The sequence below is a fragment of the Phyllobates terribilis genome, unplaced genomic scaffold (genome assembly GCF_046119375.1).
Source record: "Phyllobates terribilis strain yellow unplaced genomic scaffold, ASM4611937v1 Scaffold_3__8_contigs__length_932513732, whole genome shotgun sequence".
Taxonomy (NCBI): Eukaryota; Metazoa; Chordata; class Amphibia; order Anura; family Dendrobatidae; genus Phyllobates; species Phyllobates terribilis.
This window is the reverse complement of record NW_027362763.1, coordinates 719241994-719257059: the sequence shown is the minus strand read 5'-3', so window position 1 is coordinate 719257059 and position 15066 is coordinate 719241994. Positions and strand designations below refer to the sequence as shown.

General features: G+C 44.9%; 1 protein-coding gene across 2 annotated transcripts in view; it reads left to right on the top strand.

Annotated features, from left to right (window-relative positions):
• THADA (THADA armadillo repeat containing) overlaps positions 1 to 15066 on the top strand; it is a 659309-nt gene that overhangs the window by 12415 nt on the left and 631828 nt on the right. For both annotated transcript variants that reach the window (XM_073672037.1, XM_073672036.1), the window contains exons 6-11: positions 2245 to 2277; positions 8056 to 8104; positions 9889 to 10079; positions 11474 to 11568; positions 11760 to 11977; positions 13830 to 14521. In XM_073672037.1, coding sequence (XP_073528138.1) covers positions 2245 to 2277; positions 8056 to 8104; positions 9889 to 10079; positions 11474 to 11568; positions 11760 to 11977; positions 13830 to 14521 — 1278 coding nt within the window. The remainder of the gene's footprint in view (positions 1 to 2244; positions 2278 to 8055; positions 8105 to 9888; positions 10080 to 11473; positions 11569 to 11759; positions 11978 to 13829; positions 14522 to 15066) is intronic.

The window sequence follows — 15066 nt, the reverse complement described above, 5'->3', positions numbered from 1 at the left end:
CAACCCTGGGTCTGCAGCAGACTCCAGTGGTTGTCATGAGCTGGTCGCTATGAGCGCCACCTAGTGGTCGGCGCTCATAGCACAGGACCATTTCTGCTACATACAGGTGATCTGCTGATCATCTGTATGTAGCAGAGGCGATCGGACAGTTGCAGCTTCTAGTCTCCTATGGAGACTATAGAAGCATGCAAAAAGTGAAAAAAAAATGTTTTTAAAAATATAAAAGAAATTAAAAAAATATAAAAGTTTAAATCACCCCCCTTTCGCCCCATTCAAAATAAAATAATAAAAAAAAACCCACATACACATATTTGGTATCACCGCATTCAGAATCGCCCGATCTATCAATATAAAAAAATAATTAATCCGATTGGTAAACGGCGTAACGAGAAAAAAATTCTAAACGCCAGAATTCCTTTTTTTGGTCGGTGCAACGTTGCAATAAAATGCAATAACGGGCGATCAAAACATCGGATCTACCCCAAAATGGTATCAATAAAAACTTCACTCGGTGCGCAAAAAATAAGCCCTCACCCGGCCCCAGATCCCGAAAAATGGATACGCTACAGGTCTCGGAAAATGACGCTATTTTTATTTATTTATTTCTTTACCAAACTTTGGAATTTTTTTTCACCACTTAAATAAAAAAGAACCTATACATGTTTTGTGTCTATGAACTCGTAATGACCTGGAGAATAATAATGGCAGGTCAGTTTTAGCATTCAGTGAACGTGGTAAAAAAAAAAAACATCTGTGGTATTGCACTTTTTTTGCAATTTCACTGCATTTGGAATTTTTTTCCCGTTTTGCCGTACACGATATGGTAAAACTAGTAATGGCGTTGAAAAGTACAACTCGTCCCGCAAAAAGTAAGCCCTCGCACAGCCATATTGACCAAAAAATAAAAACGCTATGGCTCTGGGAACAAGGGGAGCAAAAAACAAAAATGCAAAAACGGAAAATCCCAGGGTTGCGAAGGGGTTAAAGTGGCTTTTTAAATACTGTTAAGGTATGTTCACGCATAGTTTTTTTTTATACTTGGTTTTTGGTGGGGTTTCAGCACTTAAATCTACATAAAAAACACTTCAGATCTGCTTCCAACAAGCTTCCCGTTCATTTTAAAGGGGTTGTCCACTACTCGCACAACCCCTTCTCAATCCCTATGTTTTCCTCCAGCAAAACCAGAACACTTATTCTCCTCTCCGGTGCTGGCGCTGTTCCAGCGGCTTTGGCTCTGGCACTCCCGCGGATCATGTGACATTATGTCACGCAATCCCAGCAGCCAATCAGTGCTAGCTTAACTCACTCTTATCCTACAGACCTAATTGACATATGGAGGAAGTGCGAGCCATGGCTGCTCTCTCATTTTCCCCGGATGTATTAATTTGTCCGAAGTTGGGGAGAGTTATGCCAGCACTGATTGGCTGCTGGGATTGCGTGACATAATGTCATGCAATTCCCGTGAGTACCAGAGCCAAAACCACTGGAATGTCGACAGCACCATAGGTGAGTCTAAGTGTTTATTATTTTGTTGTGGGGAAACATAGGGATTGAGAAGGAGTGCTCTGAGTAGTGGACAACCCCTTTTAACGAGAAAAAAATCTTGTATCGTGTCTTTTTCACTCGCCTTCTAACACTTGTTTTTTAAAAAAAAAAAGATGCATGTCAATTTTTTTGGTGTGTTTTCCATGCATAGTTTTAGGCAAACACACTTTTTTGTCACTTTTTTTAATGTTTTTTGGAGAGGTTGTGTCAGTGGAAACACTTATTTACAAACTATGTTGTTGTACTTCATATTAAAATTAAAAACTCATCCAAAATCACGTAGAAAAAAGGCATAAAAAAGGACATCATTACAAAACCACATGCTGTTTTATTCGCCTGAAAAATGCACATAAAAAAACTCCATGTGAAAATATCCATGGGATTCAAGAGAAATTTCCGTCATCTCTCTAGAATGAAAATGAGGATAAATTGGGGTCTCGGAGCCACCAGTCCAGTCAGGCCCACAGCAATCACACTTTTGTCCATCTGCTGTGCCACAACTGTTCAGAGAGAAACGTGTGTAATGAGGGAGCCGGTCTCTCATTCATGTTGCCCATGGTTCAGGCAGCGTGAATCCTTTGACAGGTTCCCCAAAAAGCCGGCATCACTTGTTCTAGATTCTATTGCCTAGTATCTCTTTCATCTGTCTTTATCAGAAAGATTTGTGTATTGTGGTTATTTTATGTGTTCTTCTTACAGGTGGCCACTGCATCATTAGCCTCATGCCAGAAGGTCAGTGACATTTCTATGTATGCATTTATGAGTTGTGTTGGACTTGGTGCTTGTTGCATTTACAGCCACCGTTGGGCGTATATGCACATGATATACGAGGGGGAACCAAAAAGGAACAGGAATCATCTTCAGGAGGATGGGGTGCTTGTAGTAGGGGCTCCACAATGTGAATCTGCCAGCCAAAGTTTTTGGAGAATGCTGTGTTTGGCTCCAGTGAATTTATTTTTTTTCCAATGAGTTGTTCAGTCTTTTTCTTGGACGCTTCATTCAGGGATATAGGTACCACCTGGAGGCCCAACAGGCTTCACCTGAGCAGCCGACACCCTGCTATGCGATTGTGCCAATCGGACATATCTCTTCATTAAGGTTTTCCGGTGAGTTTTTTTTTTTTTTTTCCCTCCTAACAATCTTTTCTATCAGGAAAGGCTCAGAGTGATGGCTCTGACCTGTCTCTCACCTTCTTCAGGACAGATTGGTTTTGGTTTGGCTCCGTCCTATGTCCCTAGTTTGGTCTCCACCATGAGAAGATTGCTCTCCTTCCTTTAAGTACTTTGCCGCTCATCTCCCTGAGAAGTTCTTGCTCTATCGGCTCTACTTGTCTCTCACTGCTCCGTTTGGGTGCCTTGTTGGTCATCCAAGTATACTCTTGCAGAGTTCGGACCATCTCTAGACCTATTGACTTGCCAGTGCGGAAGATCAGGCTGAGCTAAGCTGTCCCTGCCTGGGTACGGCTCACTCTCCCTGTGTGGTAGAAGCCTCCTGGGTCATATGCCTCCAGGTGTCTTATTTTTCTATTCTATAGTCCGCATCTTTGTGGAGCTCTTAATTTTGTGTCAGTTGCTCGGGTGGTAACCTGAGGAATTGCCATTCTTCCTTCTGCAGTACTGATATGTTTTCCCACCCCATGGACTGCTTTAGGACCTTCCATGATTCCATGATTTCTGTGTCCTCCAGTGAGGTGTCCGAGAAATTTAGATTTTTGGTACTCACCGGAAAATCTTTTTCATAGCCTTCATAGGGAGACCCAGCAACATCCTTTGTTTGTGGGTGGGGGGGGGTTTGGTCTTGCACTAACTCAATAGTTGGTTGTTGGCTGCCCTGATGTAGGCTCTTGGAGAGGAGTCTGCTTTTTTTTCTAAGATGTATTCTTATGTATGCTGGTTGAAACCCAGGGTCGCGACTGGGAGCGTTACCTCCCACACCTGCTATTTGCTTACAGAGAGGTTCCACAGGCCTCGACAGGGTTCTCCCCCTTTGAGCTCTTGTATGGCAGGCGTGTCCGAGGACCCCTTGGGTTGATAAGGGAATTCTGGGAAGAAGAGCCGAGCTCCCCAGGAGTGTCCATCCTGGAGTATGTCATGCGCTTCCTTGACAAGATGCAGACCTTGACTCAGTTGGTGCATGACAACATGGCGCAAGCCCAGGCTGACCAGAAGCATTGGTACGACCAGAACGCCCGAGAACGGACCTACCAGGTGGGTCACAAGGTGTGGGTGCTGGTCCCCGTACCAAAGGACAAGCTTCAGACGGCCTGGGAAGGCCCGTACGTCATTCACCAACAGCTCAACCCGGTCACCTACGTGATCACACTTGACCACGAGCGGGGTAGGCGGAAGGCGTTTCACGTCAATATGATGAAGGCTCATCAAGAACGTGGAACCTGCGTCCTACCGGTCTGCAACCTGCCCGAGGATGGGGAGGATGACCCCTCTTGGACATGCTCGCCCAAGCGAAGGCCAGCGGGTCCCTAGAGGATGTAGAAATAAGCGACTTGCTATCCGCAGACCAGAGGTCTCAGCTGCGAGCAGTGCTGAAACCCTTCCAAGCAGTGTTCACCAACATGCCTGGCAGGACTGAGGCGGAGGTCCATGAAGTGGACACCGGGAATCATGCCCCACTCCGGCGGACAGCCTATCGAATCTCCGACGAGGTGCAGCATGTCATGCGCCAGGAGGTCGAGGAGATGCTGAAGCTGGGGGTGATTAAGCGGTCCAAGAGCGCGTGGGCCTCACCTGTAGTCCTGGTGCCAAATAAGGACCGGACCACCCGGTTCTGTGTGGACTACAGGGGGCTCAACGCTATCACAGCCTCTGATGCACAACCAATGCCACGCATTGAGGAGCTGCGGGAGCGGTTAGCCAGTGCGAGCTATCTCTCCATTATGGATTTGAGTCGGGGATATTAGCAGATTCCCTTGAGCCCCGGGGCCCAGGAGAAGTCCGCCTTTATCACCCCCTTCGGATTGTATGAATCCACTGTCATGCCTTTCGGCATGAAAAATGCCCCTGCCACTTTCCAGCGAATGGTCAACCACCTGCTCCAGGGACTGGAGAGGTACGCAGTGGCGTACCTGGATGACATTGCCATCTTCAGTCCCACCTGGGAGGATCACCTCGAGCATCTGCAGCAGGTGCTCGGGCGCATTCACCAGGCGGGCTTGACCATCAAGCCGGGAAAGGTGAACGAGGTCCACTACCTGGGGCACCGGGTAGGTGGGGGTACTCTGAAGCCAGAGCCTGGAAAGGTGGACGCTATCGTGTCCTGGCCCACCCCCAGGACCAAGAAGCAGGTGCAGTCCTTCTTGGGCACCACAGGGTACTATAGGCGCTTTGTACAAAACTATAGTAGCCTTGCGAAGCCCTTGACAGATCTCACCAGGAGGAGCCTACCCCATTCAGTCAAGTGGACAGATGAATGCGAGGTGGCCTTCTGGGCTTTGAAGACTGCCCTGAGCAGCTCTCCTGTACTAAAGGCGGTCGACGGCACACGACCACTCTTAGTACAGACCGACGCCAGCGAATTTGGCCTCGGTGCTGTACTCAGCCAGGTCGACTCGGGGAACCAAGAACACCCCGTGTTGTACCTAAGCCGTAAACTGCTGCCGAGGGAAGTGGCCTATTCCACCATAGAGAAGGAGTGCCTGGCCATTGTATGGGCCCTCAACCGCTTACAGCCTTACTTGTACGGGCGCCCCTTCACTGTCGTGACTGACCACAACCCCCTGAGTTGGCTGCACACCATGTCAGGTGCCAACGGAAGGTTGTTACGCTGGAGCCTCACCCTCCAGCAGTACGACTTTACCGTTCAACACCGCAAAGGCAGCGAGCATGGCAATGCCGATGGGTTGTCCCGGCAAGGGGAGCCTCCAGACATACGCTTGGAGGAGTACCAGAAGGTCCTACCTCCATAGCGCAGTCTAAAAGGGGGAGGTGTCAGGCAAAATGTATTTTTGGTCCCAGTTTTAAAAAATGAAAGCTGTCTTAAATTTCCACCCCTGTCCATTTGTAAGACATAGAACTGCAGTGCTGGCCCCCACCCTAAGAATTTTTATTAGCATCATAAACCCTCAGCGCAGAGCAGCGTCTAGTTTGAACTGGTCTCTCCCTCCAATTCTATTGTTTAGCTGGACAAACGTTTAATGTCAATTTTAATAACGCACAGGACTGTCACAAACACAGGGACCACATTTTTGGAATGCTCACATTTTTCCCATTATAATAGTATATCTTGCATAACTGAGAAATGACCGGGAACTGGGATAATGTATTCTGAGCGTCATAGCGATTTCATATTTGATATCAATCTCCATGAATAGTGGTGACGGTCAAGATGAGGTCTCCCTCTTGGATGTGGGACCCCCCCACACCAAGATATGAAATGTGAAGGATTTTTAGGTCTTCTGCAGCTGGGTGGGCTCGCAAAGCCGAGCCCACTGGTGAGGTGATCAAAATGGGTGTTTCCTAATCGTTTGGCCCGTTAGTAAAAACCAGAACGGCCATTTTCCAAGTCATTCTTCTCAGGGACGTCAGACGCATGCACACCACGCTGCGTAGAAGAATCACCTCTAATTTCCGGGGAGCTGTCCCCCCCCCCTCCACAGAATCTGAGACCATCACCTTGTGAAGCAGGTTTTGCTATTACTTATCCCTTTTATTTTAATAACTGTGTATGTTTATATGTAAATTGTCTCTTTTGTAATATCTTGTATATCTTTTGTAAATACTGCCCCCTTTTGGGAGTAAATCATTATTATTTACCAGTTTCGTCTTCTTGTCCTATGTCGAGCAAACACGTTCCTCACCCGCTAACTCACGTTACCTACCAGGTACCCGATCCACCTGTTAAGAGATCGGTGGTGGCAGTATACCAGTATTTATGTGATATTGTGGTTTGAGGGTGGCTGGTCGGAGGTATATATACGATCCTGGAAGGAACTGGTGGTATATATACATCCTGTCACATCACGTGCCGCAGTAGTCGACATAAAATAGAGCAGCTGCACCCATGCTTATCCTCGGTCAATACCGTGTGTGACCAGCAGGATAAGGGGGCGCCAGAGAGCTGCAAGGTCTGACCCAAAAGTAGGGTGTTGTTTTCGTGACACATGGTTCCTGTGTCCCCCAATGAAAGCTACGAGAAAGAGATTATGCTGTAAGTACCAGAAATCTTCATTCTGTGATGGCCGATTCACACAAATAACAGGCGGCTTTGAAGTTTTCTTCCCTTTTGGTAGTTACGAGGAGGTACCCTAAAGAAACCGAAGTTCATTCATTAAAAATTGTGTATTTTTTGGCAAATTGTCTCTTCAGAGAGGAAGGGGACTAGAACTCTAGTGTCATGTATAGGAAGTAGCAATCCTAAAAGTCAATATCGACCCTCTAACGAGCCTTGTCACATTTATTTGTACATTTTGAAACTTCGGTGCTCTTCATTCGCAGCCAGGTGATTGTCTCTTCGGTCAGGGGTGAGCAGGCGAGACACAAATTTTGCTAAAATTAGTTTCACGCCCAATTCCTCCATTAAAATTCGCTGACAGGAACTTCATGAAATCCCGGTCAACCCCACTTGTACATTAATGGACTGACAGCGATCTTCCAGAAAGGCTTGATGTATTTTCCTCACAATTCGGGTGGCTTGTTGTAATAACAAAAAATGATAGCAAAATAGGCAAAAGGATGAATGACTCATTGAAAATCAAAAAGTCACTGGAGCCAAAGCCAGTCTGCTCACTCCTAACAATGTCGGGTGGCAGACTGACTCAGAAAGATTCCGCGAACACTCACCCAAGAGCTTGTACTACAAGTACCTCGCCCTCCAGAAGACCATTTCTGTATCTTTTGAGGACCCCCTTGTAAATGCCTAGCAGTAGTCACAATCTGCTGCTCTTTCCTGTGCAGCTTGTAAACGTTTTGCACCCATATACTGGCATTGGGGCTTGTGGGAATGTTACACTATACGCCAGGAACTTTCAGCTAAGTGCACGGAGACTTAGAAAATAAAGATTTTTGTTTTATTTTTGTGAAAAAACGTATATATTTTTTGGTAGATTTTCTCTATTGCGCTCCTTTTCTATATACCGCGTGGCTGCTTGTAACCCATGCACACGCCATTACCACTCCTATCGGGCGATACGCCCCCTTCATGGTTAGATGATGGGGGAATCGATTGGCAGCACTGCCGTCCACCGGCCAGATCAGACCGGAGTTCTGCTAATCGATTTCTCCATCTCTGTTTGCTCGTGAACTGTCGCCCTTGCAGACTCTGAATTCTTCTCTTTTCTCTTCTCGGGTGCACCACCTTGTGGCCACTGCATTCTCTGCATTACATGTAGGCGGTAACCTTGCCGTGCAGAATATGCAAAAAATTATATATATTTTTTGAGACAAGGTTCAGTTACTCCGGGATAAATGTGGGGTGGAAGAGATGCAGCACATAGGTGGTTTTATCGTAGGATTCAAGGACACGGACATCTGTGAATGTTTCCTCCTGTTTTCGCAGCTCTCCGGTTCCTGGTGAAGGTTCTGCGTACATTCCAGAGTCAAAACAAGTGAGTACAGAACATAATATTATTTTTTTGTGAACTGTTCCAGCCTATTATCATCTCTGATAAAAGAATGCTTTGTCACCGCTCGTATACTTATCCTGCCATCTTCGCTCTCGTGAAGCAGAGCAGATTTTTCAGCTCACTTTATACATGACCTATTGTGCAAAATGGAGAACGCTGCCAAGATCCCTCTATTAAATCAGTGACAAAACCTCAATACATGGTGGGTTTAAAGACAAAAAAAAGCACAGAACCCCACCGTAAAAATACGACAGGAGGTCTTATGCTACTGTCCCCATCTATGGATGTCATGTCATATCATCACGATCCGGCATAACATAGGAGTGGGGATGACCTGTCACGCAAGGTGTGGAAAGACTAAGTGCAACACGAAGGGAAGAAGGGGAGGAAGCCCAAACACTAGGGGAAGGGGGAGTGGAGACCCCCTAGGCTGATCTAATAACACCCTGCCTTACCCTACCGTCCCTATATAGGTTCCTATCGCCGAACAGGAACCTAATCCCTGTATGTCCCTAGAGCTTGGCCCTAAATAGGGAGGGGTGAGCACGGGTCAGGCCCCACTACAAACTAAAGACAACAAGGTAGACATACAAGGGGGGTAAACTTAGCTTGAGCAGACACCAGAGGAGTAACGCCAACTGTCCTCCAAGGGCACCAGAGAAGAAGCTAGCCAACAGCTAGTGCTCCAAGCCTGCACAAAGGTACATAGAAGTATCACTGACGATTGCCTGGAGCAGACTGAGTGTTTTTAACTCCCATGCAAGGGTGTGTCAATCAGCAGCAGGAGGGAGGTCTCCGCTGGGTCTTAAAGGAAGAAGGATTAAGAAGGTGTCTGCAATGCCAAGCGCGTTGACCTGCTACAGCCAGATCCAGAGCGACTGTCTATTACACCTGACACACCCGTGACATGACCTTTGTGTCCCCCCATGATCTTAAAAATAAAGGAAGTGATGTCTCTTTGGCACTTCTGCTGCTTTATGCGGAAAACTACAGAGTGTAAGAAGTGTCGCTGTGTAGTTAAACCCTGCGTGTTTATTCTATATTATTGGGGGTCCCTGGTAGTCCAAACCCCATTGATGAGCGATTGCATGTCCTAGCTCTGACCCTTAGATTCTGGTCCCATTTCATACATTTATGGCATAGCTATAATGTATGAAAGGTGCCAGCGAGGGTCTCAAAAACACTGCTGTTAGCGAGGAGGTGGCTGCTCTCCATTCCCATGTTTGGCCACCTCTCTTTCTATATAAAGCACTGGTCCGAGCAAAGAAACCCACATCTTTAATGCATTTTTGGCATGTCCTATGCATGTGCCATAAATGCACCAAATGGGAGTATCCCTTTAAGGGGTTGTCCGCCCTTGGTCTACAAGTTTGCACTGTCAGGATTCTTCGGCTCCGGAAGTGGGCGGTCATGTGATCGCAAGACTGCAATTTGCCTACTTCCAGCCACATTCCAACTAGACGTGTCTGACTTGCTCCAATACACTTGTGTTCAGCGAGGACGCGCACGTCTAGTCGGCACGTGACTGAATGCATGGAAATCGCAGTACATGCGCTGTGAGGATTCGCAAGTCTGCAGTTACATAGCGTGACTGCAGATTTGAAGCCTAAAGCCAGGTAACCCCTTTAAGAAATAAATCTGCAAAAGAAATTTGGCCAAAAAACAATACATACCAGGTTAAAAGGGTGATATTTATGGCTTTGTTCTACTTCGTTACATCTTTCTATATATTTTGTCTCTCCCTATTTCTTTGTCTCTTACTTTAGGAGAATCCTGGGAGATGGTCTCGCTCAGACCCAGCTCATGCACGACCTCCTAACAGCTGTCAAGTTGTCTATGGTGCTGCTGCAGAAGTGCCCCGAGTCTGGGCAGGACGCTCTGCATCAGGATGTGCAGTGTCCGTTGTGGCAGACAATGTGCGATCTGCTCTACTGCTTCTGTGGCTTCTTACTGGATGGTTAGAGAAGTATTATATCTGCAATTGGTTGTATATTTTGGGCATAATTTGCACTTAAAGGGGTATTCCCATCTCCAAGATCCTATCCCAATATATAGTAGGTGTAATAATAATATTAGGAAATCCCTTTAATTAGAAATGTAGTAGGTTACCAAGAGAACTATATGTCACTTACCCCATGTCCAGGACATTGCAGTAGTTTCGTTTTTCATGGTTACGACCACTCATATAGAGACAGTTAGTTGTTAGTAATCGTAACCATGGATAACTAAGCTACTGCAATGCCCTGCACATGGGGTAAGTGACACAGGTTATCAGGAGAACTATACTACATTTCTAATTAAAGTTATTTGCTAATAATAATGATAATGATGATAATAATAATAATAATATTATTATTATTACTTATTGGGATAGGATCTTGGAGATGGGAATACCCCTTTTAAAGAGGTCTCCTATCTGCCCTACACATACCCAGTGAAGACCTGATCGTTTTCTCTACCTTTTAAGGCCTGAATCTACAATATTGTGACTCCATGATATGTGATGAAAGCAGCGGGTTATGCAACAATTCAGCTTTCAATTGCAGAGCCTTATACATGTATATAATTCATATTAAAGGGGATGTCCATCTCAGCTGCCATTTTTTATTTTTATTTATTTTTTTTTACTTAATTTTCAAACTTGAGAACACACCATTATCTGTTAGCGAAAGGATAGGGAATAACTTTCAGATCGCTGGGGCCCCCACTGATCCCGAGAACTGGGGCTCTTCAGAGGCCCGGGTGAATGGAGCTGAGGTCGATGTTCGCTACCTTTCTGGTCATTCTAATAGGAGTGCTGAAGATCGGCTGAGCGCAACATTCGGCTATCTCCGGCACTCCCATTATTAAAGTTATCTTCTATCCCCCTTTTTTTTTTTAACTTGAGAAGATCTCTTTAAATTCATGTATTTGGGCTAAAAATCATTTTTGCAATTGGGTTCCGTTACAAATTTTGCAATGTTTGGCTTTTAGAGGCCTTTTGTTTTCCAGCGCATTCAACCTTGATGCAGTCTGTGGTCATAAATCAGATGAGAGGACCTCAGAAATGGACAGATAAAAGTTGCAAGCTCTGCTGTCAGACGTAAGAACGGGCTTACTCTTGGATCCTCGGTTAACTCATTCTGCAGTCTTAAATAAATAAGGCAACACAGAGACTATACAAGACAAACGGAGCAACATTTTTAATAAAACCTAATTGCAATGATTATTTTTGGCTCTAAATACATGAATCCAAGTAAGAAAAAAGTATTCCCAAAGAAGGGGATAAGCCCTTAAATCCTGATCTTGGAAAGAATACTGCGGGAGAACATTGTGATAATCTTTAATGCCTACTTTTCTTTTTTTCTCTAGATGATCTGTTACAAAACATTCAGAGTACTGCTGGCATGGCCGCCATTCTGTATCTTAAGACCATGATTGTAGACAGTGCTAAGCTGATGAATTTAGTAAGTAAACAGCATTTTCCTTCCATTGTCGGTTCTACTGCAGCTTTGGTGATCTTCTTCAGGTTTCTATGACTTTTTGTAAGAGGCTCAGTATCCTTTTAATTTTTTGCTCCGTGTCCATTTCATTCCCTTTGACTATAGCGGTGAAATATTTGTTACTGTGCTATTAACATGGCATGCTTACTTTACAGGTAAATAGTCTGATTTTACAATCTGGGGATCCGTCTGCTGTACCAGATTGGTTTATGGCCTGCTGCAATGCCCTCTGCTCGGATCTGCCGGATGCTGCAAATCTCTTTTTATGCCAAGGAGCCTTGGCCATGCTAGAATGGAAAACTGGGAATCTAGGTTGTGGAGGGGAGAGGCTTCTTGTAAACCTCCTCACGGTCCTGCTGTCCCTCAGTGTTCGGTAAGAAATGTGCTCGATAACTCTCTCTGACATAAATTTAAGTTGATGGATTTCACCCCTAAACTATTTATATGCTCATGTAGCTCTTTCAAAGACCAGTCCAGCAATACGTTTGCATGGCCCATCCGTTCCTCCGTTACTGAGAAATCAGGGTTTGAATTGATACACAAATGAGGCTGAAGAGCTATGGTAGATCTGAAACCTCTGTCACTCCAGCTCTATTCCCCAACCCAGCACTGCTTCCTTCTGCTTAACTGACTGCTCCCTTGTCTGCAGTCACACAGCATAAAGGCTGTCAGTCAAGCAGCAGGAGGCGACACTGGGCAGGGAAGGAATAGAGCTGGAGTGACAGAGGCTTCAGATCTACCATAGCTCTTCAGGTTCCTTTGTATATCAATTCAAACCCGGATTTCTCCGTAACTGAGGAACGGACCAGTCATGTAAAGGTATTGCTGGACTTGTCTTTGAAAGAGCTACATGTGCATAAAAATCGTTTTGGGGGTGATATGCTGCTGACAGATCCCCTTTAATGGGTTGGAGTTTCAGTATTTTTGACCGTTAGTTGCAGGCTCTGATATTCACGCTGTCAAAAATAAGAGTTAAGTTCTATCCTTTACAGAAACGCACAAAGCTTGAGGGGGTCAGTGTATTTTTAGGCATCTAGATCTATTTTGATATTATGTTGTCTTATTTCCCAAAGTGCCGACCACTGGGTATCTTACTTTTTGCTATTCAATGCTTGCTGTCAAGTGTAATCCATGTACAGAAAGTCTGTGCAGGTCTTTGTCCACCTGTTCCTGCCCTAATGTCTGTCAAACTGCACAGGCATAAAGGAGAGGTTCATTGCAGGCTAGTCATTGGACAATGGCAAAAAGCAATGTATGCCGGGAAGTAAGGAAAAGGGAAGTTCTAGCACCTATCATGCTGGCAGAAACAGCACCTACTCTAAAATTGGCTAATGGCTAACAGAATATAGGAATCTGAACAATCCCTAGACATTTTAGCCTGGTATGTGCACTAAATGCAATTTTAAGACTAGGTGCACACTGTATCAGTCCATGTAGCCTACAGTATATGTCGGGAACCATTGTAATATAACAATAGGCGAACATTCACCAGATGGAGGCCAAAAGAGTGGTCTTTCGGCCTCTGTTTGGCCAAAGCACAGGAGTCTGCCATAGTCACACTGCAAACACACAAAATGTGGAACAAAAACAGACCCGATTTATAACCACACAGATTTGTCCTTCAGGTTTGTTGCGCACAGTGTGTATTGTGGACAGAGCACAAACATCTCGTTTTCTCAAGTACATTCGCTTCTTATTTATGAAAAAATAAGGTCGTTGAGTTTGCACAACATATAGTTGGTTTAAAGGAGCCGCAGAAATGAGGCAATCACCACTAAATTGAACTGGAATTACCAGGATTGCATTTCCTCCTGAAACATTACAAAGTGCCGCCAGTTATCAGTAGTCATCCATTAATTTCTGTGAGATTGATCGACTTCAACAATTTTGGTTCTCAAGTCCTCAGACAGTTCTCTTCTCCTCTTTCTGTTCTCCATGCTTAGTGTGGCACACAGACACACAATGCAAAGAATCTCCCCTTTGTATCTGGTTTCAGGTGTGATTTTCATTTTGCCCACACCTGTTACTTGCCATAGGTGAGTTACAACGTGCATCACATGCTTGAAACAAATTTGTTTACCAAAAATTTTTGTAAAGGTGCCAACAATTTTGTCCGGCCCATTTTTGAGGTTTTCTGTGATATGTCCAATTTGTTATTTTTTTGTGTTGTTCCAATTGTATATTATAGATTTGTTTTTGGTTTATTATTTCTTGTTTTCCTCTAGCCTGAGAGAATCCAGCACGGCTTTGTTTCTGTCGCGGACTTTAGCCTTGTGGACTAATTCGGCTGCAGATCTTCTGAGCTCCTCATGTTCTAGAGACTTGAGAGAAAATCTTAATGGCCATTCGAGGGCGCTTTGCAACCTCCTCGAGTACGTGTATGCACATTGGGAACACCCTTTAGACGCCGTCCGACATCAAACAAAGCTCATCTTCAAAAACATCCTTAAAATCCATCATGCCGCCGTGGCTGGACGCTTTGGAGACGAGGATCCATTTCTTTCAGAACTTACACGGAAACTGTTGAATTTGGAGTGGCACTCTAAGGGGAAATATGCATCGCTGGCCTGTTTGGTGGAAAGCGTGGGAACCGAGCGGCTGTTGTCCGTGGATGAAAGGATCCCGTCACAGATCCTGGATGTCATGTCTGATCAGTCCTTTGCTCCTTACGCTAGTAACCTCATGGAAGCCATGTTTATAAACCACAAGAAACAACTTCAGGTCATGGGGGAAAGCTGTTGGATTAAGCGATGGCAAACTGTCTGGGTCACCCCCCTGATTGTGCGTCTGTGCGAGGAACATGTAACGCAGACCACTTACATCAGTGATTATTATTTACCCAAGTTGCTTAAGTGTAACCCCGATAGCCTACATTACATGATTGAAAACCTCAAGACCTCGGCCTCCCTAAATATTGGTAAGTTGGATTTGCCTATAGTTACATAGGTTGAAAAAAGACCTAGGTCCATCAAGTTCAACTTTCTCCACCAAGAGGTGGAGAAAGATACAAAAAAAAAGGCAACCCACCCCTCACCCCCCAACATAATTCCAAAATCCCTTTAAATGTTAGCTAAAGACCGTTAAAAAAGCTTTTCTTATATTCAGTTGTATTATTGATTAATGTAAAGTTGCTTCTTTCTCCACTTATGAGACACTTCTCCTCCCCATGACTCTTGAGCCCATCATTCATTCTTAAAAAAAAAAAAAATGCTAAAATCCATCTTGATCAAAACAAGACAGCTCTATAAGAGATCAGATTACAACTGCCTGATAGTCTACAAAGAGTGGAGAGAGGAGCAGAGATGCCCATGGATGATGCTGCAGGTTTCTAGTAAGTGTTTTATCTCATCAAGGTGCTGGATACACAGCTACACTGCTCAGTACTGCTGTATAATGTCCTCCATACAGCTTCTGCTTTCTAATATCACAGTGCTGGATGCACAGCTATACTGCTCAGTACTG